The sequence below is a fragment of the Mixia osmundae genome (assembly GCF_000708205.1).
Source record: "Mixia osmundae IAM 14324 unplaced genomic scaffold scaffold_4, whole genome shotgun sequence".
Classification (NCBI taxonomy): Eukaryota; Fungi; Basidiomycota; class Mixiomycetes; order Mixiales; family Mixiaceae; genus Mixia; species Mixia osmundae.
This window is the reverse complement of record NW_014575560.1, coordinates 392,316-416,878: the sequence shown is the minus strand read 5'-3', so window position 1 is coordinate 416,878 and position 24,563 is coordinate 392,316. Positions and strand designations below refer to the sequence as shown.

General features: G+C 56.3%; 14 protein-coding genes across 14 annotated transcripts; 7 read left to right on the top strand and 7 right to left on the bottom strand.

Moving 5' to 3' along the window:
• The first annotated feature begins 24 nt into the window (after positions 1 to 24).
• L969DRAFT_86606 (glycosyltransferase family 24 protein) lies at positions 25 to 5,060 on the top strand. Its single transcript, XM_014713121.1, has 5 exons — positions 25 to 194; positions 253 to 1,248; positions 1,296 to 4,518; positions 4,570 to 4,663; positions 4,710 to 5,060. The coding sequence occupies exons 1-5, from the start codon at positions 64 to 66 to the stop codon at positions 4,964 to 4,966; spliced, it is 4,701 nt and encodes a 1,566-aa protein (XP_014568607.1). The 5' UTR covers positions 25 to 63; the 3' UTR covers positions 4,967 to 5,060.
• Positions 5,061 to 5,063: 3 nt separating this feature from the next.
• L969DRAFT_16674 (uncharacterized protein) lies at positions 5,064 to 6,591 on the bottom strand (the record flags this gene model as incomplete). The annotated part of the gene is made up of 5 exons (XM_014712868.1): positions 5,064 to 5,622; positions 5,678 to 5,886; positions 5,938 to 6,336; positions 6,391 to 6,423; positions 6,478 to 6,591. The coding sequence occupies 5 exons, from the start codon at positions 6,589 to 6,591 to the stop codon at positions 5,064 to 5,066; spliced, it is 1,314 nt and encodes a 437-aa protein (XP_014568354.1).
• Positions 6,592 to 6,713: 122 nt separating this feature from the next.
• L969DRAFT_47615 (uncharacterized protein) lies at positions 6,714 to 9,628 on the top strand (the record flags this gene model as incomplete). The annotated part of the gene is made up of 4 exons (XM_014713120.1): positions 6,714 to 7,060; positions 7,115 to 7,235; positions 7,295 to 9,292; positions 9,341 to 9,628. 4 exons carry the CDS (start codon positions 6,714 to 6,716, stop codon positions 9,626 to 9,628), a joined length of 2,754 nt encoding a protein of 917 aa, XP_014568606.1.
• Positions 9,629 to 9,649: 21 nt separating this feature from the next.
• On the bottom strand, positions 9,650 to 10,189 carry L969DRAFT_47672 (uncharacterized protein; the record flags this gene model as incomplete). The annotated part of the gene is made up of 2 exons (XM_014713119.1): positions 9,650 to 9,813; positions 9,865 to 10,189. 2 exons carry the CDS (start codon positions 10,187 to 10,189, stop codon positions 9,650 to 9,652), a joined length of 489 nt encoding a protein of 162 aa, XP_014568605.1.
• Positions 10,190 to 10,314: 125 nt separating this feature from the next.
• On the top strand, positions 10,315 to 10,533 carry L969DRAFT_48152 (uncharacterized protein; the record flags this gene model as incomplete). Its single annotated transcript, XM_014713118.1, has 1 exon — positions 10,315 to 10,533. A coding segment is annotated over one exon (219 nt), but the record flags the coding sequence as incomplete, so codon positions are not given.
• Positions 10,534 to 10,737: 204 nt separating this feature from the next.
• L969DRAFT_48268 (uncharacterized protein) lies at positions 10,738 to 12,177 on the bottom strand (the record flags this gene model as incomplete). Its single annotated transcript, XM_014713117.1, has 4 exons — positions 10,738 to 10,876; positions 11,157 to 11,459; positions 11,527 to 12,054; positions 12,104 to 12,177. The coding sequence occupies 4 exons, from the start codon at positions 12,175 to 12,177 to the stop codon at positions 10,738 to 10,740; spliced, it is 1,044 nt and encodes a 347-aa protein (XP_014568603.1).
• Positions 12,161 to 14,662, top strand: L969DRAFT_395736 (uncharacterized protein). The gene is made up of 4 exons (XM_014713116.1): positions 12,161 to 14,103; positions 14,158 to 14,482; positions 14,543 to 14,562; positions 14,638 to 14,662. Exons 1-2 carry the CDS (start codon positions 12,288 to 12,290, stop codon positions 14,403 to 14,405), a joined length of 2,064 nt encoding a protein of 687 aa, XP_014568602.1. The 5' UTR covers positions 12,161 to 12,287; the 3' UTR covers positions 14,406 to 14,482; positions 14,543 to 14,562; positions 14,638 to 14,662.
• On the bottom strand, positions 14,465 to 14,847 carry L969DRAFT_93827 (uncharacterized protein; the record flags this gene model as incomplete). Its single annotated transcript, XM_014713115.1, has 2 exons — positions 14,465 to 14,486; positions 14,540 to 14,847. The coding sequence occupies 2 exons, from the start codon at positions 14,845 to 14,847 to the stop codon at positions 14,465 to 14,467; spliced, it is 330 nt and encodes a 109-aa protein (XP_014568601.1).
• Positions 14,848 to 14,945: 98 nt separating this feature from the next.
• On the top strand, positions 14,946 to 16,576 carry L969DRAFT_93826 (uncharacterized protein; the record flags this gene model as incomplete). Its single annotated transcript, XM_014713114.1, has 9 exons — positions 14,946 to 14,979; positions 15,031 to 15,066; positions 15,125 to 15,502; positions 15,563 to 15,785; positions 15,845 to 15,908; positions 15,966 to 16,068; positions 16,121 to 16,296; positions 16,353 to 16,453; positions 16,504 to 16,576. 9 exons carry the CDS (start codon positions 14,946 to 14,948, stop codon positions 16,574 to 16,576), a joined length of 1,188 nt encoding a protein of 395 aa, XP_014568600.1.
• Positions 16,577 to 16,644: 68 nt separating this feature from the next.
• Positions 16,645 to 17,776, bottom strand: L969DRAFT_86597 (uncharacterized protein). Its single transcript, XM_014713113.1, has 4 exons — positions 17,236 to 17,776; positions 17,041 to 17,183; positions 16,747 to 16,984; positions 16,645 to 16,694 (listed from the first exon to the last, which is right to left on the bottom strand). Exons 1-3 carry the CDS (start codon positions 17,669 to 17,671, stop codon positions 16,769 to 16,771), a joined length of 795 nt encoding a protein of 264 aa, XP_014568599.1. The 5' UTR covers positions 17,672 to 17,776; the 3' UTR covers positions 16,645 to 16,694; positions 16,747 to 16,768.
• A 39-nt stretch (positions 17,777 to 17,815) lies between these two features.
• Positions 17,816 to 18,590, top strand: L969DRAFT_16667 (uncharacterized protein; the record flags this gene model as incomplete). Its single annotated transcript, XM_014712867.1, has 6 exons — positions 17,816 to 17,876; positions 17,936 to 18,043; positions 18,100 to 18,143; positions 18,201 to 18,241; positions 18,301 to 18,370; positions 18,432 to 18,590. The coding sequence occupies 6 exons, from the start codon at positions 17,816 to 17,818 to the stop codon at positions 18,588 to 18,590; spliced, it is 483 nt and encodes a 160-aa protein (XP_014568353.1).
• Positions 18,591 to 18,659: 69 nt separating this feature from the next.
• On the top strand, positions 18,660 to 20,244 carry L969DRAFT_93822 (uncharacterized protein; the record flags this gene model as incomplete). The annotated part of the gene is made up of 3 exons (XM_014713112.1): positions 18,660 to 18,995; positions 19,060 to 20,148; positions 20,200 to 20,244. The coding sequence occupies 3 exons, from the start codon at positions 18,660 to 18,662 to the stop codon at positions 20,242 to 20,244; spliced, it is 1,470 nt and encodes a 489-aa protein (XP_014568598.1).
• A 139-nt stretch (positions 20,245 to 20,383) lies between these two features.
• On the bottom strand, positions 20,384 to 21,934 carry L969DRAFT_93821 (uncharacterized protein; the record flags this gene model as incomplete). The annotated part of the gene is made up of 3 exons (XM_014713111.1): positions 20,384 to 20,689; positions 20,750 to 21,661; positions 21,719 to 21,934. 3 exons carry the CDS (start codon positions 21,932 to 21,934, stop codon positions 20,384 to 20,386), a joined length of 1,434 nt encoding a protein of 477 aa, XP_014568597.1.
• A 326-nt stretch (positions 21,935 to 22,260) lies between these two features.
• L969DRAFT_93820 (uncharacterized protein) lies at positions 22,261 to 24,521 on the bottom strand (the record flags this gene model as incomplete). Its single annotated transcript, XM_014713110.1, has 5 exons — positions 22,261 to 23,436; positions 23,484 to 23,541; positions 23,592 to 23,681; positions 23,731 to 23,921; positions 23,970 to 24,521. 5 exons carry the CDS (start codon positions 24,519 to 24,521, stop codon positions 22,261 to 22,263), a joined length of 2,067 nt encoding a protein of 688 aa, XP_014568596.1.
• Positions 24,522 to 24,563: the final 42 nt, after the last annotated feature.

Genomic DNA, 24,563 nt, shown 5'->3' with positions numbered 1-24,563 from the left:
GCGAAATCCGCGAAGCGCGAAGCCCCAGAGCGGGTGTCGTGTCAACTTGCAGCTGCTTGTAGCATGCGGCTGACCGCCGCTGTCAGCCTTGTCCCAGCCTTGCTCGCATGGCATGGCTCTGCTACACGCAGTCCGCCCATCAAGATAGATTTGCAAGCTTCTTGGGCAGCAGCGCCGCTTGTCGTCCAGATCCTGTCAGTCGAGTCAATCAGCTTGCCCATGGCAGTATCTGATGCTCGCAGTGCCCGCCAGAGAAAGCATAAGTCTTCAGAGTAATGATGCGTTCTTCGATCTGCTTTCCGACTTCACCACGTCTGCTCAGGCATTGATTGAGTCGCCTTTGGCCGCCCATTTGAGCGCAAAAGATGTCTACGATAGATCTCTTGCGCTCATCGCTGCTTCGCCGCATTTCAAGCAAGATGGTCAGATACAGCTCTTGAAGCTCAGTCTGGCCATGCGCGAAGCCAGTCCGGCAATAGAAGCGCTCTACAACGTCTCTGCTGGAGTGGTTGCCAACGCGCGTTGCGCATCATGGGTGCAGTACAACGATCAGACGGCATGCACGAGTAAAGAGCTGCTCACTTTGATGGCCTCTGAGGCTGCGCATGGCGCCAGTCCAAAGCTGCATCCTTTCGATCATGTCAAAGCGCAGAGCTCGACGGTGCCGACTGCGATTCTGTATACCTCGCTGGATTCAGACGCGGTCTACGACCTGCATAGAGAGCTACTCTCGCGCGCACAATCAGGGAAATTGCAGTATGTCGTAAGATGGATCAGACGCAGAGATGAGAACGCACGCAAGCTTCGATTGTCAGGCTGGGGCGCGAGTCTGGATATCAAGAAATCTGACTACCTTGCAATTGACGACCGACTGCAAGCTGACAATGTAGAAAGCAATCAGACCAATGATGGCAGCGCCTCATCCGATACAAAAGACTATGATAAATTCGGTAATCCAGACGAGAGCACGGACGAGCTAGCGCCACTGAAAGCACGTCAGGTCGCCCATCTCGGCTTGCGAGCGCTTCAGATGATCAAAAAGTCACAACACCCTCTTGATACCTCGGTCAGACTTTCGCAAGACTTTCCGAAGCTTGCCTATCAGCTTGCTACCGAATGGGAGGATGAGCTCGACGACAAGCTTGCGAGAGAACTGTCCAATGCCCAGGCGCGCCAGATAGAAGGCGGGCGCAATGCCGTCTGGATCAATGGTTTGCTGCTTGAAGAGACAGAGATGGATCCGTTCCGGTACGCTGTTTGCCCAGGCGGCCGAAGTCCGCTGAAGAGTAGCGCAGTCTGCTGAAAATATTGAGGCGCGAGAGAGATACCAACAGTCGCTTCGCTGCAAGGGGTCTCACGCCGCTTCAGACAATGTCACTACTAGCACATCCGGCTCTAGCGAGTGCAAGTGCGGCAGGATCCGGTCCAGCAGCGAGTGGTCTAGTCGAGGCTTCTGCATTGGGCGCTATCTTTGACGCAAGCGACAGGCAAGAGGATGCGAGTGTGATCTTATGGTGGAACGATCTCGAGAAAGATAGACGATATCGCACGTGGGGTAAATCGCTCCGAGAGCTGCTCCGGCCGACTTACCCGGGCCAGATGAATCAGGTTGCTCGCAACCTTATCAACGTTATCTTTTCGCTAGATCTCAGTCTACCCGCCAGTCATGCGCTTCTCAGTCAGCAGATTGCCGTCTACATCAATAGAGGCTTGCCTGTGCGTTTCGGTCTCGTGCCTTTCATTCCCGATGAGAGTTCTTCTCGGCGCGGAGTTGCCTTGGCAGCCAGCCAAGCTTTCTGGCATCTCGTCGAGCGTGCAGGCCGTGCGCGGGCTCTCGCTTTCCATCAAGAGCTTGCCAAGAGCAGCAAGTTGACACTCGAGGTCAAAGATTTGCGCGAGGCGTACAGAGCAGCTATCGCAGGCTTGCAAGCAAGCGCAGATCGTCCAGCGCCTGTGACCTTCGATCAGCTTGATTCTGCAGGTGATGTGCCGGATCGGCTGCAAGAGCAACTCTCAGTGACGGAGAAGTGGCAGACCCGGCTGGGGCTGTCAGATTTCCTGCCTACTGGCTCACAGTATGGCCAGGTCTTCATCAACGGAGGATATCATCTTGTTGACGAAGATTGGCGCACTCGCTTCCAGACAGCAATGAACATACAGATGCAATACCTACAGCAGCAGGTCTACATGCGCGTCCTTGACGACAGCGCCGATGTCTCTGTCTTCTTCTACGACCTCGACACCTCCTACGGCCGTCGGAACAAGTACATTTTCCCATCTGAGGAGCGACCATTGCGATTACTCGAACCCAGTCAGATCGATGCGCTGTTTGAACGAGCCTACACGCGCGATGCATTCCTCACGCGTAGTCAGAATGCCAGTGCAGCTTCTGTCTGGGTGTTCGGTGATCTAGCGAGCAAGCAAGGGGAAGCACAAGCGCGAGAGGCAATCAAGCTTATATGGGCTCGCCGCCACGCTCGTATCTGCCTCGTCCATACAGGACAGTCCACACCCGCCGATGCCGAGCTGGTTCATCGCCTCAAGTTGCAGTGGAATCTGCGTGTACACGGCAAAGGCTACGATGAGATGCTCATTGTCGAGCTGCACAACGAGCCAGACAAAGACGAAGTAGATCCAAACTTCTTGCCCTCTACGTCTCCAGATTCGCGAGCCTTCGATGCTGCTTCACCTTTTGCGCCTGGCGAGCTAGGCGTCGTCATCAATGGACGTGTTGTGGGTCCTTTCGAGGATGTAGGACTGCTTTCGGAGGACCTTGCAAGCCTGATCGAATTCGAGCACAAGACACGCATACAGCCGGTTGTCAAAGCGATCGATGCTATCGCTCCAGGACTGCTTACAGGCGACTCCAAGACCATTGCGCAAACGGTTGCAGCGCTATCTGCATACGCTGCGCACGCCTTGCAGCCGGACTCCGAGCAGAGCATGTTCGGCCCATCGAGCAAGCTCCGCAGTACCGACTACATGGTACTCAATGGCTCGCTTACCTCGACCTCAAGTGGCAATCCTTCAACAGCCTGGCTGCATTTGGGAGCTGCCATTGATCCGCTCAGCGAGGTCGGTCAGCGCTGGTCAGCCATCGTGCGCGAGCTAGCTTTGATGCCCGGCGTCTCGACTCACGTCTTCTTCAATCCCTCGCGAACACTTGCTGAACTACCTCTCAAGCGTTTCTACCGCTTCTGCATGTCTCGAGAGCTAGCCTTCGACTCGAACGGAGCAGAACTGGAACCGCGCGCAGAGTTCCGTGGCGTACCCTCATCTGTGTTGCTCACTTTCGGGGCGGATGTCAACCCAGCTTGGCTTGCGTTCCCAAAGAAGACTGTCTACGATCTCGATAACATACGCTTGTCCGATCTGCCGGCAAGTGCCAAGCAGTCTGGTCTGGAAGCGACACTCGAGCTCGAAAGCATTCTCGTTCAAGGTCACGCCCGCGAGAGTCCCGGAAATTCTGCACCGAGAGGTCTACAGCTTGTACTCGGCACCCAGGGACAGCAAGCAACTGTTGACACCATTGTCATGGCCAATCTAGGCTATTTCCAGCTGAAAGCAAATCCAGGTGCATGGCAGCTTGCCATCCGACCAGGAAGCCTGGGGGAACAAGTCTATACGATGGAAACTGCTGGTAACCTCGGTTGGAAGAGCCCGGCAAACCGTGACAGCACCATCAGTGTCTACACCTTTGAAGGTAATACAGTGTTCCCGCGATTCGTTTACAAGACTGGCAAAGAAGGCACAGATCTGCTGAGCGACGTATCCGCGCCTCCACCGAAAGCAAAGGGCGACGGTATGCTGGGTCGACTGAAACAAGCCGTGATGGGCGGTCACGACGCCAAGCAGTCAGTCTTGGCCGTCACGGAGACTGATCCTACAATCAACATCTTTACGGTCGCATCAGGCTTGCTGTACGAGCGGATGGCGATGCTGATGGTCATCAGCGTTCTGCGACACACAAAAAGCAAGTGCAAGTTCTGGTTCATCCAAAATTTCCTGTCGCCATCCTTCAAGGCCTTTATTCCCCATCTCGCGCGGGAATACGGCTTTGACTACGAGCTCGTGACGTACAAGTGGCCTCATTGGCTGCGTGCCCAGAAGGAGAAGCAACGGACCATCTGGGGGTACAAGATTCTGTTCCTGGACGTTCTGTTCCCGCTGGATTTGCACCGCGTCATCTTTGTCGATTCGGATCAGATTGTCAGGCACGATCTTCAGGATCTGATCGATATGGATCTGAAGGGAGCTCCCTATGCCTATGCACCTATGGGCGATGACCGCAAAGAGATGGAGGGCTTCCGCTTCTGGAAATCTGGCTATTGGCAAAACCATCTGGCTGGTCGACCATACCACATCAGCGCACTCTACGTCGTAGATCTTGACCGCTTCCGTCAGGTTGCAGCTGGCGATAGACTTCGACAGCAATATCAAGGATTGTCTGCCGATCCTGGTTCTCTGGCCAACCTCGACCAGGACCTCCCCAACAATATGATTCATGTCATACCTATCGTACGCACTCTGCAGTGTTACGAGGCAGTGAGCTGATCCTGATGAGCGCAGCATACACTCGACCAATCATGGCTTTGGTGTGAGACGTGGTGCAGCGACGAGTCTCTCAAGGATGCGAAAACGATCGATTTGTGCAATAATCCTAGTATGCGCATGCTTCCCAGTCTTTCGCTTAACTGATGTGGCTACAGTGACGCATGAACCTAAATTAGCGCGCGCGCGCCGGCTGATACCCGAATGGAATGTCTACGACGCAGAAGTGGCTGCGCTGGCGAAGCGCGTGGCTGCAACAGCCGATCCTGCCGAAGCTCAAGCTTTTGCAGTCGACGCGGGTGGCCTCGAGCAAGCCAAGCTGCAACAAAAAGAGTATGTCGACGAAGGCACTGCTGGCGATGCCCCAGTTGATGGTGCGACGACGCCCGATGAACATCGCAAAGACGAATTGTAAAGCGTGTACGTATGTTGTGCAAGTGCAATAGATCAAAGATGTGCAGAATGATACAAGTGATGCATACAAAGGGCGATGAGACAACAGCAACAAGTGATCAATTCCAACTCTGGGCAGGAGCATTGCTAAAGTCGAGTCGCGCAGGCAGCTGAAGACCGTTGAGACCGATTCCGACGGCGAGATCGTTACCTTGCGGGGTACTTGCGCCGAAAGAGATATCGTTGCCGACAGAAATGTCGGCAACAGAGGCTTCCCGACTGGTGGTCACCGAGCCGGACCTCTTGACTGGTTTACCAGAGGATTGAGAACCTGAGCGCGCCGGTTCGACAGGCTTGCCAGGTTTCTTGCCTGTCGCCTTGATATTGATTGACGATGTGGGCTTCGCTTCGACTTTCGGTTGGGCTTTCTTGATGATCTTCTTGGATGGGGCGTTCTTCGAGGACATCGTGATCGATGCAGCTGGACTACTGCCTGATGTTGAGCCTTGTAAAGACATATGGGGTCGACCGGGGTAAGCCATGCCGGCTGCTGCATGTGCGGCGGCTTGTATGCCTTTGGCGGCGGCTTCTGCAGGCGTCAGATTTGGCTTTTGCTTCGTCCGCTCGGCCTCTTTCTGCCTCTCATGCCAGCTCTGTACGAAAGCAATGCGATCGAACCTGATACCGATCGCAATGATAAGCTACGGGGAGGACAAGAGCCAAGAGGACGTACGAAGGAGCGAAATCCTTGCCGAAGCGATCGTCCATGATGCGCATGATACGTTCGCGCTGTAGTCTTCGCTCTTCCTCGGCTTCGGTCTCTGTGGGACCCGTCTTTGTCTGACTGGGCAAGAGTGAGGAGGCAGAGGACGCGAGGGCATCGTGCGCTAGGCGTGTGACTTCGATCGTTGGCGCGAGACACAAGGGTGGACATGTCAATGCCTGAATGTCCGTGTCAGCTCCATCCAGAGAGTGCGCACTGTGCAGACGTACGAGTATGACGGCTTCATTTTGCAACGCGTCCTGTTCGGTCCACTGACTATTCTTGGCCTGATTGAGCGCGAGCAGGTCGAGCCAGAGCGTGCTCGAGTCTGGCGTAAGGACCAGCCTGGACACCTCTGCTTTGTTCGCAGTGGCAGAAGTGCTGACTTCCGCCTCTTTACTGGCAGCGCCAGCCTGGCTCGACGCGCTTGTGAGAGGCCCGTTTGGGTCGAACCCCGCTGGACCTGTTCGCTTGGCGGCTGATGTGCTGGCAGATGCGTTCGGTGTGACCGACCGATGATCGTGTACTTGGACGATCAGACACCCATCGTAGAACGGCACGGCTGAAGCATCGAGAATATCCAGCATCTCATGGGGTAGCCGCTGCTCCCTCATGGCATCCAGAAAGATCTGTTTGTGTCTGTCAGCTCGGGGGTCGAGCCAGCATAGCTCATGATGAGCTACCTTGAGGGGACTGTCAAAGGTGAATGTGCCGGCCTGGATGGGTCCAGATGAGCCAAAAGCAGCCTACAAAGCGTGAGATAGACTGACGAGATGCTCAAAGCGAAAGTGATTCTGGTGCAGGTGAACGGTCAGCGACGGCGGCTCCTTCCGATGTCGCTTGAGTATGCCCCGCGAGAGCTTCGATAAGTTGTAAGCCGACATGGCGTAAGCTCCTGCAGCCAGCCAGGCTATTATCGAGCACGAGTCGAGTCGAGTCGAGTCGAAGCGCGACTTTCCAGATTTCGAGTCGATCACTGACACCTTGCCACCTCTTGCAGACGGATATGGAGCCTCTGGCCGGCTCAAGCAAAGACATCCAGCCTCAAGAGGCAGAATATGACTATGATGATGATGTCCTGGCAGAATGGGAGGCATTCGCGGCGCAGGACGAGCAAGATCACCAAGCAAGAGGAGCACAAGATCGCAATGACGATGATGACGACGAGCTCGAGTGGGATCAAGTCCAGGTTCCCGAAGCTACTCCTGCCATGGGAGATGCCAAATCTGCTGCAAAGGGCAAGGGAAAGGCCGCGCCCAACGAGAAAGAGCCAAAGACGGCGGATGGGCAATCACTCAATATTGTGCTCGAATCTGCGCCACAAGCGACCATACCGGCCGATAGAAAGAAAGGGTACGACTGGCGTCTACTTTTGCTTGGATCTCAGTGCTGACGGAAGCTTGACAGTGCCCGAAAGCTGCCAGAGGTCGACAGAGCGTTGCTCGCGTCCACCCACCGTGCTCACACTCTTGCGCTCCTCGCGGCCGGCGCATACCGCAACAGGATGCTCAACAACACACTCCTACAGGTGTGTGCTGCGCATTCTCGTCTGTGAGACCTGACCGGCTTATCTGCGCTCGCTGACAGGCGCGACTTCTCTCACTCGTGCCCCTCCAGATTCAACAGAACTTCACGAACTACTCCAAAGCGACGCATCCTCAGCCAAACGATCGCGCACGCGCTTTCGAGCGAGCAATGAAGCGGCTCATGTCGTGGTGGTTTAACAACTTCACAGTCGAGCCAGACGTCCCGCGCGTCCACACTCAGCACTATTTTGCAGTAGAAGAATTGCTACGTCAGCTTGGCAAGCTCGACGTTGAAGCCATACAGTCATGGCGGCCACCGCGATCCTCTTCCAAGAAGAAAAAGTCGCGAAAGACTGAAGAAAGAGCACCTCCACCTTGGGCAGACAAGGGCGAACTCATCAAAGACTCAGTCTCGCTCATGAAGCGTGCCGTCATCTTGCGTGGCTCGTTAGATGTCTCTGCCCAGCTTTTCACTGCCTTGTGCAGAGCACTCGATATACCCGCCCGCTTGGTCTTCAGCCTACAGCCCGTCGACTGGCATACTGCCGCACCCAAGCCCAAGACAAATGGCATTCTTACACCTCGCAAGGCGAAAGCGAGGAAGGTCGGCAGCGTGAAACAGCACACTGGTCCAACTCAGATCACGATGGATGTCGAAGCAAGCAGCGATGAAGAGATCATGGAGCGCGTGCCTATTCCTCGAGCTAGTGCCAGACCTCGTGTGTCTTCTACTTCGGCCAAAGGATCCAGGCAAACCTCGCCCGAGTCTCAGAAATCGGGCATTTCCAGAAGACCGATCAGTGTCGGCGTGGGCTCAGATAGCGACGGAGCAGGCTACGGATCTGGTCCGCCACCCGTCATGGTCACGAGACGCGGCGACGGGCCAGTCACGTTACGTTCCTCGCGACCCAAGACCAACATCTTTCGATCGCCCAGTCCACCACCGGAAATCATGACACGCTACCCTGTCTTTTGGACGGAAGTCTACTCGCGATCAGATAAGACCTGGTACGGCATCGATGCCACCCGGAAGAGGTGGAAACTCAATGACACCAAGCATCTGGTCGACCCGCCGCGGTCAGTGCAAGATGTCCAACTATCTTATGTCATCGCATATGAAGAAGATCTGACTGCCAAGGACGTCACGACGCGTTATGCTCGCAATTTCATCACAAACACGCTCAAGCGTCGTTTGCCCGCCCGCAAGAAGAATGAAGCCGACTGGTTTGCGGAGGCAATGCAACGGTACCAGCGTCGCTTTGAGCTTGCTCGCGACGCTGCAGAAGACCAGCTGCTGCGCAGATCAGCAATAGATGAGAAGATGCCAACCTCTGTTGGCGGCTTCAAGAAACATCCCCTTTATGCCCTCGAACGACATTGCAATTCGACAGAGATCATCTGGCCTCGCAAGTCTGTCGGCATCTTCCGAGGCGAGACCGTCTTCCCTCGCTCATCCGTCATTGCGCTTAAGAGTGCAGAATCCTGGATGCGGATCGGCCGGGTCATCAAAGATGGTGATCAGCCGATGAAGTTCATCAAACAGCGTGCCGTGACGATACAGAAGCGACGAGCGCAAGAGATGGCGAATCTGGAAGGCGAAGAGGAACTTACGCAGGGTCTGTACGCCGAGCTTCAGACGGAGCTCTACGTTCCTCCGCCCGTTATCGATGGTAAAGTCCCTCGCAATTCGTTTGGCAACCTCGACCTCTTTGTACCGACCATGCTGCCAGCCGGTGGCTTCCATATGCCTTACAAAGGCATCGCAAAAGTCGCAAAGCGTCTAGGGATAGACTACGCCGAAGCAATTACCGGCTTTGACTTCAAGCAGCGTCGCGCTTTGCCGGTCATCGAAGGCATCGTCATTCCTGTCGAAGACAAAGTTGCACTGTGGGATGCCTATGTCGAATCTGAAGAGATTGCGCTCGAGAGGGAGATGGCAAGAAAGACGAAGCGTGTGCTCGAAAAGTGGAAATTGCTCATTCGGGGTCTCGCCCTGCGTCAACGACTCAATCTCGAATACGCTAAGCCAGCAAAGACTGCGCACGAGGGAGCCCCTCAGGTGGGCTAGCCACGGCTTTGTGTTATCCTCATGCTGACTGCGTTGCAGTTACTGAGTACAGAGTCAGCCTTGCCTTCTGGGGACACCACGCCTGCCGCTCCTTCAACAGAGACAGAGCAAAACAAGCCAATGATCAAGATCAAGGCCCGCAAGCGCGCTTCGCACGTCCTGGACGCCGATAGAGAGTCTGAACAAGACACACCCGAGAGACCCGGCCGTCGCACTCGATCAGTCCGTCAGAAAGTTGAGGCTGTCGTTCCGAAGGGCAGACAGCGAGCAGCTAAGACTCGTGCACGTCAAAGTCTGGCCGAAGATGTATCGAGCTCGAGCGATTAGCTCAATTGCAGCAGCACAGTTCTATAGCAGCAAGGGAGCTTGATTGAGTACTTGTGTTTGCATACGTCCTGTGCGGATAGGAAGGGCTTCGGGCTCCTGGACGATGGCCTCGTCCGATGCGTGAAGTTGAGGCTGCTGTCCGGTCTGAAGATCTCGTGCGCTTGATATGGTCGATGGACTGGGCACTTCAGGAGCAACATCAGCGTATCGAAGGGGCTGTCGCCTGTGGAACCCACTTGATTGAATTCGACCTCGCAGATGACTCACGGTAGCCGTACTGAGATCAAGATAAACTTGACAGCATCGTTCTCGTTTCGCCACCGCGTCGTCGTATGCGTTGCTTGCGTTGCGCACTCTGTCACCTAGCTCGGTCAAGCGCTGCTGTTGTTCGTCGAATTGTCGTTTCAGTCCTTGGTAGCGTATGCCGAAGGCTTCACACTCAGCATTGGCAGCAGTGGCTGCTTGAAACGCGCGCCACTGAGCTGTCGGCATGCGAGCCGAGCCATCCTGAGTCGCTTTTACGGGGGACAGCATAGGCTGGTCTGGGTTGTGGAGATCCATCGCACTGGTAGTGCTGTGTCACTGGTGATGCAGGCATGTCGTGCTGACACCGATTCGATGGTAGAACTCGATTTAACTCGCCGTCGGTACGACGACGCGGCGCGGGACGTGCTTTCCCTCGGGCTCAGCGCTCCTTGCTTACATTACTCAGTGACACCAATGCATGTAGACCCTCGAGCCAGAGTTGTCCGCGTTCTAGTAAGACTGCCGCGGGGCTCAGATGTACAGACCGCAGCTTGAGGTCACGCAAGATAGTCCAAGATACAGAGGCGGTGTCGACGTATGTGAGCGCGAAGATTGATAACCTATCGCGTGTGCTGTCAATCCGCCACAGAGTGATATGAGTCGTCGTCCCAGGCGGCCTTAGGTGCTTAGTAACATCTTGTCACCCGCGTAGCCAGCACGGGTGACGCCTTGCCCTCGAAACAGCCGCAGACCATCGAGGAGCTACCCGACGATGGCCCCAGCTGCCCAATATCATGCGACCAACCTGGAGACGTGCCGGTCCGGGTCGCCAAAAGTTCGTCGTCCCAGGCGGCCTTAGGTGCTTAGTAACATCTTGTCACCCGCGTAGCCAGCACGGGTGACGCCTTGCCCTCGAAACAGCCGCAGACCATCGAGGAGCCACCCGACGATGGCCCCAGCTGCCCAATATCATGCGACCAACCTGGAGACGTGCTGATCTTGCTTTGTCGAAGTCGAGAACGTCGGTGCGGAAGTGTCAATAAGGCGCGCCAAACATGATACACCGACCCACTCGGCCCCCACTTTCATGTTGACGAAAAGATCATCATTCCAAATGTTCATGACGAACTCGACTCAGTCAATCAGAGCACTGAAATGAGCTCATGAGAATACAACAAGTCAAGTCAGGAGCTCTGGACGGACAGAGATATCATTTCATGACGTTGTCATATCGCGCAGATGCAAGGTCGGCGTGATCGCGTAAATGTGCACATTGCGCTACTGGGCTTCTCTGACGCCTTGTTTGCGGTGGATGCATCCGGCCGTCTTGCAACCCCACTGAAGATCATGTATCAGAAGTCCGCTGCGTGCCCTCTGTGCCTGCGACAATTGAGCCGGTCGAAGGTAGAATAGTCTGCGCCTCTTTGTCGCTTGAAAGGCAAGCAGTCGAGGCCCGGAGGGGTTCGTATACGTCGTCTGACCGTCTGAGGCTTTGAAAATAGCGCCTAGATGCATGTGCTCGTGCCTCGTACGCGCATGCTTGCGCGGATCTGCAAGTTGGGTGAATGTAGGAGGAAGATCGACACTCTGAGTATGCGCCAGGAGCTTTGCTATCTATCCTGTGAGCTGAGGGGATGAGGTTATACCATCACCGTCGCTTGAAAGGCTGAGCTGGTGGTGGAATTGGCTTTCGCTTGGCTGCCACGTCGCCCGAGTGCGAATGGGAGATATAGACGACAATGACGATCATGAGACCGAGACTGATGATGATCTGGCCGGTGGATGAATTCCAGCATGGATCGAGCACGCTTCTGAACTGTCTAATGACGGGTCGTTCGATGATCTTGACCGGAACTGCGTCCTTTCTTGGTCTGAGCTGCAACCAGTCGTTGAACGCGTTGAACAGAGCTGGGAACCACCAAAACGAGAGAGTGAGCATGATGGTGATGACGACCACTGAAATTCTCTCAGTATGATGCTGTGCTCTGTCTGTCGCTCTGTTCCTGTTGGTAACGACAGGTGCGGGACCAGAGACGTAGGCGGAGATTCTTTCGAATAGCATGACACTGCCCGTAACGAAGCCGATGAAGAGCACCGTAGCTAGGATAAGCAGTACGAACGAGAGGGCGTTGCCTGCAAAGTCCAGCAGAGAATCCATGATGCCGCCTTCTGATGACGAGCTGTGCAGAGTGGTCAGTGCCCTGTGGACGACGGGCGAATTGGACTGACGTGCGACGTGGTCGCCAGCAGATGAGAGCAGGCACACTCAGGAGTAGTACAGAGTCAAGCAAAGCGCTCTGCATGGCATCCTTTCAGGCTCGATGTCGTCGTCACCGCCGTTGCCATCGTCGTCGCGCTTTCGAAGGCGCGTCATTGGCAGCGCGGGCCAGCGCCACGAGCCGCTCAGTGTTCGATGGACAGCCTGGAAAGCTACAAGGCGCTTTACTATGCTTCGGGCTTCCCGGTCTCGCCGGCCATGCAGACTTCTCAGGGCAATGCGCGTACGGTAGCCAGCCAAAACGCGCAAGAAACACGACAGCTTGCCCAACATGGACATCACGCCTCAGACGGACTTCTGCCCTTGCGCAGCTCTTCCTTCGATGATGAGCGCCCTGGTCTATCACAGCGTCGATCGGCAAGCGATGATCGCCTGACGCAGAGCGCGAGATCGCCTCGTACTGTCTCGCCTGCCCTTTCAGCTGACAGAGACGAAGCAAAGAGGCAGCTGCTGTCGCCTGCCATGCTCGAAACGAGGCCAAAACGTCTATCGAGTATGCAGTCATCTGCACAGTCGCCCACTGTGGCCGGGAAAGCTCCTGCTCAGACGACGGCGCGTACAAAGGCAACATTGGGTCTGGGTATCACTTTGCACAGCGACTCGCCCGCACGAAAGACGCAGACAAGCGCGACGCGAGCGCGAGCGCAAGTAGCTATACAGGTACAAGCTTCGACGCCGCCAACTGGCCCGTCTCTATCGCGCAGTGTCGCGACGCCCGGCACGCCTAGTCCGCTGCAAACATCCACCTCGCGACTCAAATCACCGTTGCAACGGAGCAGCAACTTACCTCGACCCGTCTCGCCCGTCAAGCCACGTCCACTGTCGGCTTCTCTGGGTTCGGGCAAGCGTACATCGGGCGCACAGACCTCTGCTCGGGATGCGCCCTTTTCGCCGCGATTCGGTTCGCCACGCTCGCCCCTCGTCTCGTCTGTCAATAGCCCTCGCTCGGTCCAGCGCGCTGCAGAATCACGTATACCCATTGCAGCAGTCAGTATGCAGCGTGCGCTCTCTGGCGTCTCCCACGACTACAGCAAATCGCCCAAACAGTTTGTCCATCCTCTGTCTAGCTTTGCAGGCGACGAGCGAGAGGCAACGTCGCTTTACGATCAGGCAGAGGATAGTGATGCCGTGTCCGCAGGGGCCAGTCCTCCCTCGTTGGGGAGCACAGCAACAAGTTCCTCTGCTACTTCGCTCGAGAACGGCACGCGCGACCTTGAGGAGACACCGAAGCGGCAGGCAAAGAGGAGGAATAGCTATAGAGATCGGATGTCGCCGAGTAGCAGAGCGGCAGGCTTGACCGTAGATGCTCGCGAGCGACCGGAGTCGAGCGCTTCCCATCGTCCAGGTTCAGCCACGTCGCGAGGGAGCACGGACAAGGTGGCTTTCTTCGGCAGTACAGGTCTCTCTGCACAGGACAGGCATGTTGCTCGTATCCAGTCTGCCTCGTCTGCTTCTGGCAAGGTCATCTCTACTCTGCAGACCGAGCTCTTGTCGACAAAGACGAGCTTGGAAGCAGTGCGAGCTCAATTGCGACTGTCGCATCGGACGACGGAATACTTGGGCAGAGAGGCTGATGATCTCAAGGGACAGAAAGAGCGACTCGAATTGGAGATTGAGAATCTGAGCAAGATGCTGCAACGACGGGAGAGACAGCTAGATGAGACGCTCATCCGTGCAAGGACAGCAGAGTCACATCTGTCTGATCTTGATCAGCGACAGAAAGTGGCAGATCAAGATGCGATGGCGCGTGTCAAGGAGCTCGAGCTGGCTCTCGCAGAATCGACAGCAAGGACACATAAAGCAGAAAGCGAGTACAACGCCTTGCGCAAGGGCGTATCGAGCATGCGAAGCGAGCTGCAGCGCGAACAAGCATCATCACGCAAGCTACTGGACGAAGCGCTCGTCAAGCATACATCACAACTACAGCTCGCGCAGGAACGCTTCACATTATGTGAGATGGTCTTACTCATCTCCTTGCAGAACGCGGCTGACACAGGAAGAGCAGTGGAACGAGCATTGCAAAATCGTACAGCATTGCAGTCCAGCCTGATAGTAACGCAAAGTAGATTGTCGAAAGAAACAGCCGAATTCTCTGCCGAGGTCAGCAAAGAACTCGCAGAGCTCAAGCAGCGTTCGGCAGACGATGGCAGTAGAGTGACCACCGCGTTGACCGAAGTCGATACCGTGGCCGAGCAGACGAAACGGCTCGTTCGACTGGCCAGAGCATCATCGAGCGGGTCGCCATCGACTTAGCATCATCATCACTGGGACGAGCAGCAGTTTTGTTGTAGCAGCATTGTAGAAGCCTCGGCTCACTTTGAGCTCATCTTGTACCTGCCCACAAACGGTCAGCATGCCCTTGCTCGAGCAGTCATGAAAGGGCGAACCCTCTGGTGTCCATCATTGCCGCGCCACAGAGAGCGCACTTGCCAGCCTTTTGGGCGCATTGCTGGCAGTACTTTGCACCCGGGCGTGAAGTCTGACTGCGACAGGTGGTACACCGGCTGACCATGGCCGCTCCTGAGCCTTTACTGCTGCCTGCGACGGGCGCATAGGGCGAGTATCGCTTGGATGACAAGAGCTTGTTCTCTCCAATCTTTCGACCTGCCGAGTTCTCTGCCTTGCTCTTGAATGGATCTGGCGCTGCTAGCTGAGGGCCCTTGCGTAGCTTTGCGTCGCACTTGGCGCACACCATGTCGAGTGGACCGGTCAGAGTCGAGAGGGATGGTCAGCAGTCGACAACTTGCCGCTTGCCGCGCGGTCGACCAGAGACGAGACCCATCTGGGATCAAGATGGCCCACGAGCTGCCACTGGTCGTCGACAATGGTGCGGGTCTGCTCGAGATGCACAATCGACCGATCTGACGAGCAGCGACAGGCACGGGCTTCGTCAAGACGGGCTATGCTGGCTCGAGTATGTCACACCCTCCTGCGGTAGCTCGTCCGGCACACCGCTGACACTCACCTCGCAGACTTCCCGGAGTTCTCATTCCCTAGCATCATCGGACGGCCCATCTTGCGAGCAGAAGAGCGTGGAGCGGCTCCTTCCACGACAAACATACGGGACATCATGATTGGCGACGAGGCATCCGAGTTCCGGAGCTACTTACAGCTCACCCAGCCCATGGAGCACGGCATCGTGAGGGACTGGAACGATATGAAGCTCCTCTGGGATTACACCTTTCACGAGAAACTCAAAGTCGACACGAGGGATCGGAAAGTGTTGCTCACCGAACCTCCCATGAATCCCGTCAAGAACAGGGAGAGGATGGCAGAAGTCATGTTCGAAGAGTATCAGTTCGGCGGCATCTATGTTGCCATCCAGGCCGTTCTCACCCTCTACGCTCAAGGCAGGTCGACGTGCCTTTGAGGTGCAGTGACGCGTCTCATGTGTTTCCTTTCGGTTGCAGGTCTCCAGAGCGGCGTCGTCGTCGATTCGGGCGACGGTGTGACCCACATCGTTCCGGTCTACGATGGCTTCGCGCTGCCCCATCTCACAAAGAGACTCGACGTAGCCGGACGAGATGTGACGCGCTACCTGATCAAACTGTTGCTCATGAAAGGTTACGCCTTTAACCGTACTGCCGACTTCGAGACCGTGCGACAGATCAAGGAGAGATTCTGCTATGTCAGGTCAGTTTCAGCGTTGCTATCTCATCTCGTGAGCAATCATGACGCTTCAGGTGATGCAGCTACGATCTCGCGCTCGACAAACGGCTGGCAGAAGAGACCACTGTTCTCGTAGAGACTTACACCGTCCGTAGCTCGATCCGTTGCTTCATGGCGCTTTCGCTGAGCCATCCGTGATCGCAGCTGCCGGATGGGCGGACCATCAAGATATCCTCGGAGCGCTACGAAGCGCCCGAATGCATGTTCCAGCCCCATCTCGTCGACGTCGAACAGCCAGGTGTCGCGGGTAGGCGTCGCTGACTGTACCTCGGACAGAGGCTGAACTGACAACTCCGTAGAACTTGTTTTTGACACTGTTCAAGCTGCGCCTGTCGATGTTCGCACTGAGCTCTACAAGCACATCGTACTCTCGGGCGGTTCGAGCATGTACCCGGGTCTGCCGAGCAGACTGGAGAAAGAGATCAAGCAGCTCTACCTGACCAAGGTACTCGGAAACAGCCCCGAGCGACTCAATGTAAGTCTCAGATGCCTTCCCGCCTTGGCATGTGCCGATGACGCGGGATGATTCAGAAATTCAAGCTGCGGATAGAGGATCCACCTCGAAGGAAACATATGGTCTTCCTGGGCGGTGCCGTACTGGCAGATATCATGAAAGACAAGGAAGCCTTCTGGTCAGTCTCTCGCTGCTCCGAGCCGAAGAGGATCGCTGACGTGAGCGCAGGGTGACGCGAGACGAGTGGCAAGAGCTAGGGCCACAGAGAGCGCTGGCCAAGCTGGGTAAGAACTCGGGCTAGATATGCTGTAGAGAACGACAAAAGTGCATGACTGTACCAAGCGGTGACAACATCGAAAGGAGAAAGAGCTCGAGATCACAAGGGCTCATTGTGCGCGCCGCGTATCCGGCGAGCCAGTCTGCACGGCGTCGGGGAATAAGCTAAGCAGCGCATACCGATTGACGACGTACTGTATGTCCTTTTGCATGATCGTCACACGCTTGGCATGGATTGCGCAGAGGTTTGCATCTTCGAAGAGGTGGATGAGATAGCTGCAGACAATCGTGAGCAAGTCATATGACTATACTCTGAGCTGGCGTCTACGTACGCCTCTGTTGCTTCCTGGAGTGCCATGACGGCTGAAGACTGCCAGCGCAATCCAACACGTTGTTCGGTGAGAGGCGCATAGTCCATCGCGATCTCTCGAACCTGTCAAAAATGCGATATCAGCTCGCTGGGACAGCAACAAGGGGAGTGCAACGCACGAGACGAGCAAAGGGCAGTTTGCGAATGAGCAAATCTGTCCCTTTCTGTGCTCGTCTGATCTCTCTGAGTGCCTTTTGACCGGGCACATAGCGCTTGGAAGTCGGCTTCCTCCGCACTGGAGGTGCAGCAATAGGATCGCCCGCTGGAACACGGGCTCTATCAGCTGGCTCAGGCTACTGGACAGGCTGCCTCACGTCTTATTCTCGCGCCTGTGCTCGGCCGAGCAGTCTTTTGCGTTCTAGGCGGTGCGTTCGCCTGTTCCCTCATCCTCCTCGCTTCTTCCGCTGCTCTCTGCTTGATCCTCTGCTCCTCCCTCGTGCCAGTAAATTGACTCAGAGGAGGCCGATCGACTTTCTCTCGCGTCTGACCAGCGCCAGGCTGTCTCGGTCTCTCTGGTCTGTTGCTCGTCTGGGTGTCGAAGAGCTGACTGGGTCCAGCATCGGGTCGAAAGGTGGGCTGAGAGCGCTGAGAAGGCTGGGAGGCTTGTTGTTGTGCCGCCTGTTGCTTTGCGCGCCTTGCTTCGAACTGCGCGCGAACGGCGGCCGGTGCGACGTTGATGATCACGCTGATCGGTTTCCGTGTCTTGACAAAGGATGATGCGCCTAGCGAGAGGCTCCCGTCGCCGTCCATAGAAGCCAGAAGAGCGTGCTCCTTGCACTCTCTCGGCCTGTCGCGCGCGATTTCTGACGCGAAGTCGTCACGCTAGCCTGGCTGGCTGGCCTGGGCAACTCATCCCGATCGACGCACCAGCTGCTGGCCTCGCACTACCGTCAGATGTCTTCCTCGACGCTCACAGACGAGGAGAGCAAGGTCCTCATCGCAGGGGCACTCAAAGGTGCCTCTCACACCTCGCATGCCAGCTCGCGGATCGCTCACATCCGGCCCTGTGATCAGCTCGTGATGCGGCCTATTGCCCGTATTCGGACTTCAGAGTCGGCGCATGTCTCTTAGCAGACACGGGCGTCTTCTTCATGGGCTGCAACGTCGAAAATGCAAGCTACGGTCGGCTCATTCCCCTTTCGAGCACTTGCAGAGCTCAAGAATCGAGGGCATGACAGGAGGCACCATATGCGCCGAGAGAACGGCTGTCGTCAAAGCTGTGGTGAGGTCACTGCCTTGGTTCTTGATGCACGTCTGACAGTTGCTCGCTCGTCGGCAGTCAGAGGGCGCGCGGCGTTTCAGAGCTATCGCCGTCGCAACGTACGTACAAAGAAGCACGCGTCTGACGACAGGCTGAGCTCGCAGATGGGTCACCGCAGCGATCTCAACGAAGCTTGCTCGCCTTGCGGACTATGTCGACAAGTCTTGCGCGAATTCATGCCTCAGGAGGTTCGTAGTCGCCAGTCTGTTCAATGCTGATGATGACCCAGCACATCGATGTTCGGTGCAGGCGCCGATACTGCTGGTCATACCCGCACATGCAGACGCGCAAGGCCAAGCTGTCGAAGTACAGACGATCTCCTCTTCCATGGCCGCACTCCTGCCCATGAGCTTCGGGCCCGAGCATCTCGACAAGCCTCGCAATGCGCCAAGTGTGACGACTGGCTGACGAGCAGCAGCCATCGTGCATCTGTACATGTTGTAGAGTCCACAGAGCTAGTCTCCAACATGCTTGACAATGGCGTCACTGCGCGCGCGCGTTTCGGAAATGCTGCCTGCCCTGCCGGTGCTGATCGATCTGGGCTCGAGTGCAGAGTACTACGCTCAGGCAAAGGCTGCACTCGAGCGTGCCGCCATGGACGGAGATGACAACACGATGGGCGAGAGCTCCGGCTCACCGCACGACCTCTCCGGGCCGACTCTAGATCTTTGCTTCGTGCTCGACGTCACGGGCTCAATGGGGAGCTACATCAAGGCCGCATGTCAGAACATCGAGTCCATCTGTGACGAGATTGCCAGATCAGGGCGACTGGCGACACCCGAACATCTCCGCATTGCCATCATCGCCTACAGGGTAAGGTCATTCCCTCTGCAGAGCTACTCGCATCTGCTCATGCCATCCATCTCATCTGCGCCAGGATCATCCGCCCCAGGACAACTCCTTTGTGACCAAGATCTTCCCATTCAGTGCAGAGGTGGCTGCTGCAAAAGACTTCTTGAGCAATCAGTATGCGTCAGGCGGAGGCGATGGACCTGAAGCCTCGACTGCCGCGCTCAAAGCTGCCTATGAGCTTGACTGGAGGGAGAACGCAAGCAAGGTCACTGTCCTCATCACAGATGCACCTCCACATGGTCTCGGCGAATACGGCGATGCCTTTGCGGCAGGTTCGCCAGACGGTGTCGATCCCCTGCAACTCGCGCGATCCATGGCACTCAGAGGGATACCCATCTTTGTCGTCGCTTGCGAACCTGCGCTCAGTGGCTACAGCTACGCAACAGACTTCTACCGCGGTCTCGTCAAGCTCGCTTCCGGTGTACTCGTTCCGCTCACGACCGCGAACTTGCTCGCACACGTCATCGTCGGTAGCGCGCTCGAACAACTCGACCTGGACAGACTGATCAACGAAGTCGGCACCGTTGTCGCCGAACGCGTGCACAGTGGTCAAGAGAGCGTAGATGACGTCGCGAGGGAACTGCACGAGAAGCTCATGCTCAGGAATGAGACGACCAAACAGATGCTCGTCGAGGACATCTATCGCGATTCGGACGAGGCGAGGCACAACATCGAGATATGGGCAAATGCTACCGATCTCGCTTCTGCGAGACCTCATCTGCAGCGCATCAAAGGCTCCAGATTCACGGACAAGTACCTCGCATCGCGCTACCAGAGTGCCTCATCCTATAGCTACCCCGCTTTGCCAGCGCGAACCAAGACGCCTCCGCCGGCGCCCAAGCCTACGCCTGCTTCACCTCCGAGAGGCATCGTGAGTGACTTTGCAGCCTTCTCTGCGCCGACGACGATGAGCATGGCGGCTGCAAGAGGCGAACCCGCCCAGACAGGTTTTGGCACGACGAGACCCCTGAGCACATTCGACGGCTCAGCTTCTGCTTTCGGACTGGTCGACCGATCTGCACGTACACCCGTGAGTCCTCAAGCCAATGCTGCATCTTCAGAAGACGACATTCAGGGCGTAGAGCTCAAGCTGCAAAGTATTTCGTTCGATCAGGTGAGCTCGGCGATCCTTCCTCATCGACCCTGCTGACTCACAGGACGATAGGCGAGGAGAATCACGATGCAAAGCGCCTTCAGGGCAATGCGATAGAGACGAGCAGGGTCCCTTTGCACTGTACAAGCATGGGTTGTGAGCGAGCGAGAGGCTGTACAACACCGCATCGTCCTGTAGCTAGATGCGTCTCTTTTGTGTCTACGGGCCAAGTACGAGCAACACGATTCTTTGCCAATCAGGTCGCTTCTCTCTTCGGCCTCTTCCTCCGATCTTGCCCCTCTGCAGTAGCACCCTCGGTGCTCTCGGCTGCAACGGGCTTGGCGTCGCTGGGCCAGCGAAACTCTGTTGATGGCCCTTGGCCTTCTTCGTGCTGCTCTGCCGCTGCTTGACGTGCGCTATTAGCCAACACACTCTGTAGATCTTCGTCGGTCGAGAAGTTCGGGAAGAGCGCGGAAATAGCTTCTCGATACCGCGCGTCACCATCGGGCGTCTTCTCTGTCGCTAGCATGATGGCAGCAGCCGCTGTAGATGCCGATACGGGCTGCAGAGCACCAAGTATGATGAGCTGACAGAAACCTGCTCGCGCGCTTCTGAGACTTACTGTAATGACAGCAGCTCCGTCGCTGAGCATCTCGTCTGTGGCGGCCTGATGTCGAATACCGTTGAGCGCAGGCGAAGGCGAAGCGTTCTCGGCGGGTATGTCTAGGCTCAGTCGGGGTTTGGGTGACTCGCGTTGGCTACCAGAGCCATGCGCTGTCGTTGCCGCATCGGATCTGCCGCTGTTCGTGCGATACAGTGGCCGCCGTTGAGGATCTTGCCGCGCTGCTTCGGGGTCTGACATCGGTTGGGGCGAATCGAAGCGCTGCTGCTGTGATACCGGTTGTTGACCTTCAGGCTGCCTCAAACTTGATAGCCTAGGCGACTCTGACCGCACGCCAAATCCTGCTGGGCCAGCCAGTGGCGCACTGCCAGACCCAAAGGCGCTCGGAAGACCGCTATAAGGCATTCTGTTGTATATCGTAGGTGCATGCGCATAGCTTTCGGAGAGGGAATGCGGTGGGGGCGGCGGTCGTGATAGATATGAAGAATACTGCTGCTGTTGCGCTTGTGAATGCTGATTAGGTTGCGCGTAGACCGGGTGCACTTGCTGCTGCGTATACGGCTGTTGACCGCCTCGACTTTGTGCAAAGTTGTTCCATTGAGGCCCACCGACAGCAGGCATGGCATAGATTGCGTCGTTTGCAAAGGGCGAACCTTGAGCATATGACGGTCCTCCTGCAAGACCTGACATGGCCATAGCCTGCTGGTGTGCAGGAAGGGACACATTCTCTATAGGCTCATCCGAAAGCTCGTCGTCCTCGCCGTCGCTGCCATCCGACGCCTCTGCTAGCCTTGCCCGCGTATTCCGCCTAGTGCTTGATCCGCTGGCTGCCGGAGCACTCGATGTCAGCAATGTCGATTGTGCGCCTGCTGCATAGTCCTCCGGGCCCCTGCTCTCAAAGGCTTCCTTTGACTGTTCCAACCGACGCTCAGCGCACATACTCGACGGGCGCAGCACATGCGAGCTTACGTCGGCGTAGTGAAGCATGATGTCATCTATATGGCCATTCGAGGCGAATTGGTAGAGCTTGCCGTTCTGATTGAAGACAATGACGGCAACATCGCAGCTGCACAGTACGGACAATTCATACGCCTTCTTCATGAGGCCGTTCTTCCGCTTCTGGAATGTGACAGCCCGATTGCGGTCATCCTGCAGAGGAAGAATCTGGATCTTGCGGCGTCCCATGATGCCTTGACAGCTCTACTGGCCTTGCTGGTGCCGAGTGACAGACCGGTCTCAGCTGACGGCGAGACGAGGACGGGCAGCGTCGGCCGAGCGCACAGACCGGAGACTTTCGCTCGACACAGTCAAGTCGGACCGCCTGCTCGACTGAGCCAAGACAACGCTCACTCCTCCGCCGTTCGCCTCCAAAGCGTTACGTGCAGCGTTCGTTGCCAATTATTGAACAAGCTAAATTTAGTCGGAAGCAGCGTGGCCGATTCGGATCGACGACACGACACGAGACACGGGCAATGAAGCGAATAACAAATATCTAGACGGTACATCGCCTCTTATGCAAATGTGGGCGAAGCGCTGCCCGTCCCTGGCGCGAAGCGGCTGAATGCAGAATGCGAGGCAGACGCGAGTTCCTGGGCTGCCTTGGACGCGCTTGGTAATCTAACAAACAGCAAGGCGATGAAGGATAGCACAAACATGAACAGACCGAATGCGAAAATGAGTTCCGGCCAGGTCTCTACCGAGAGGGAGAAGAGGACGCCAAAGACGAGCGGGCCGATGACTTGCGACATGATCGACTGGATGACGGAGAAGGCTGCCAGCAGTTTGCCGGCTTCTTGCGCGGGACTGAGTGCGAGAGCGAGAGATTGCATGGCAGGACCAAACCCGCTCGCGAATGACTGGGCACAGACTGCGAAGATAAATTGAGCTGATGTCGTCGTCGCAAGCAGCAGGACGTAGGCGGCCGCGTCTAGGAAGACCGACCAGCGCGCCAGACTGAGGTCAAAGTGCGAATCGTGAAGAAGCTTGACGTGTGTCGCATGGTCTTCATAATCTGCAACGAGCTGGTCTTCGCTCGCCAGCGGCATCGTCATGCCCTCTGTGTAGTCCGGCATCCTTGCTGTTACATATTTCTTGCGCAGCCAGCGAATCGCGAGCGGCAGGAGAAGAGTGAGCGCAATCACACGAGAGACGCCAATGGCTGTCAAAAGGTAGCCAGTCTCTACAGGACCCCACGCGAAGCGATACTGCGCATACTGGATCTTGACGGCGTAGATGCTGATCATCATGACCCAAAGAGCGTAGGCGAGCGCGACAAAGGTCAAGCTCCAATCCCTCCGCCTCTGATCCGTCTTGCGCAAGATCTTTGGCACATCGCTCTCGGAATAATCTTCCATCTTCTTTGGTAGTATGACGGCGAGCGCGCGCGTGAAGGCTGTGGCAGTAGAGGCCCCTTTGCCAATCCTCCGACGAGATCGAGCGACGAAAGCACGAAGAGGACTCAATCGAGCTTGCTCAGCGTGGTGACGTTCTTCACTTTCGCGATCTTGCTTATCCTGCTCTGTCCGCCGTTGCTGTCTCTTGGCACGAGCTTCGCGCTGACGTTTGCGTGTGAGCGATTCGGGCAAGATGAACAAGACGCCTAGGACTTCCAAGCTATGGACCGCCGTCGTGAGGTAGAATGGCAAGAGAACGTTGCCCGATGCTCTGACGACGACCGAACCAATGATCTGATGTGTGCTCAGGCCGGTTCCGATGCAAGGTCATAGACACTTACAGGTCCAAGAGCAATGCCGCCGAAGAGCAACCCCGAAAAGACTGAGAATATGCGCGCTCTGAGCACGACGTGAGCGGGCGACGGATAGTGGAAGAGCCAAGGATTTACCTTGAACCGGCTTCGGTGCAATCAGCTATATAAGCATTCGTACACGCTGTGGCAGTCGCATAGCCTCCCAACAAGCCATCAATGAGCGGTCTGCCCGGCATAGTCAGCATATGTGCCCACGGAAGGGGATGCGGCTGACCCCAGGACTAGCATGCGATAATCGACGACGTGCGAGAATTTGACTGTGAGCAGAAAGACAAGGTCGGCAGAAAGCAGACCGATGAGTGAGACCGTCATGATTGATAAGCGACCGCGTCGATCGCTCATGGAACCCCAGTACCCTGCTGTAAAAGCGGACAGAATGCCCATTGCAAGTGTGATCATAATATTCTGGGCACAGTCTCAGGATCGGTCTGAGCAAGCACGTGAGGGACTGACAAGTTGCGCTACTTTGCGCTGTACACGAGGAGATTGCCGGCATTGCTCGGGCGTCATGGCTTCGATTTGATCTGCTACACTCGAAGAAACGAAAGTGAGATCAATACTTGAGGATTGAGTGCTCGAGCCGTCATATGAAGGTGCGTTGTATTGTATGATAGATGTCGAGTTGTCGCTCATGGGATACAGTCGTTGACAGACGAGTGCGTTGTAGATCTCAACCTTGGGACCTATGGTCATGCCCATACAGGTCGCCATGGCCAAGCTGGTCGGTATGAGCCATAAAGGGCTCGGTCGCTTGTACCACGGTCGCTCATCAAACGGTATTTCGTGATCTTCCTCGTCATCGTCGACCGAGCGGGAACGACCAGCAAGCAAGGGTGTGCGCTCGTCGATTTTTTGTGTGGGAGCAGTTTGGCTCGATGCATCACTGTCGACGAATGTAGGGCTCCCGACGGGGGGTTGCTCGATCGCCAATGCACCTTCGATGAGCGTGCCTCCGTCGCTCGGTGCTGGCGGTGCCGTGCCATCTGACGGAGACCGAGATGCCATGATCCTACTATGCTGGTCGAGGCAGAGCGGGGCAAGCTGCTA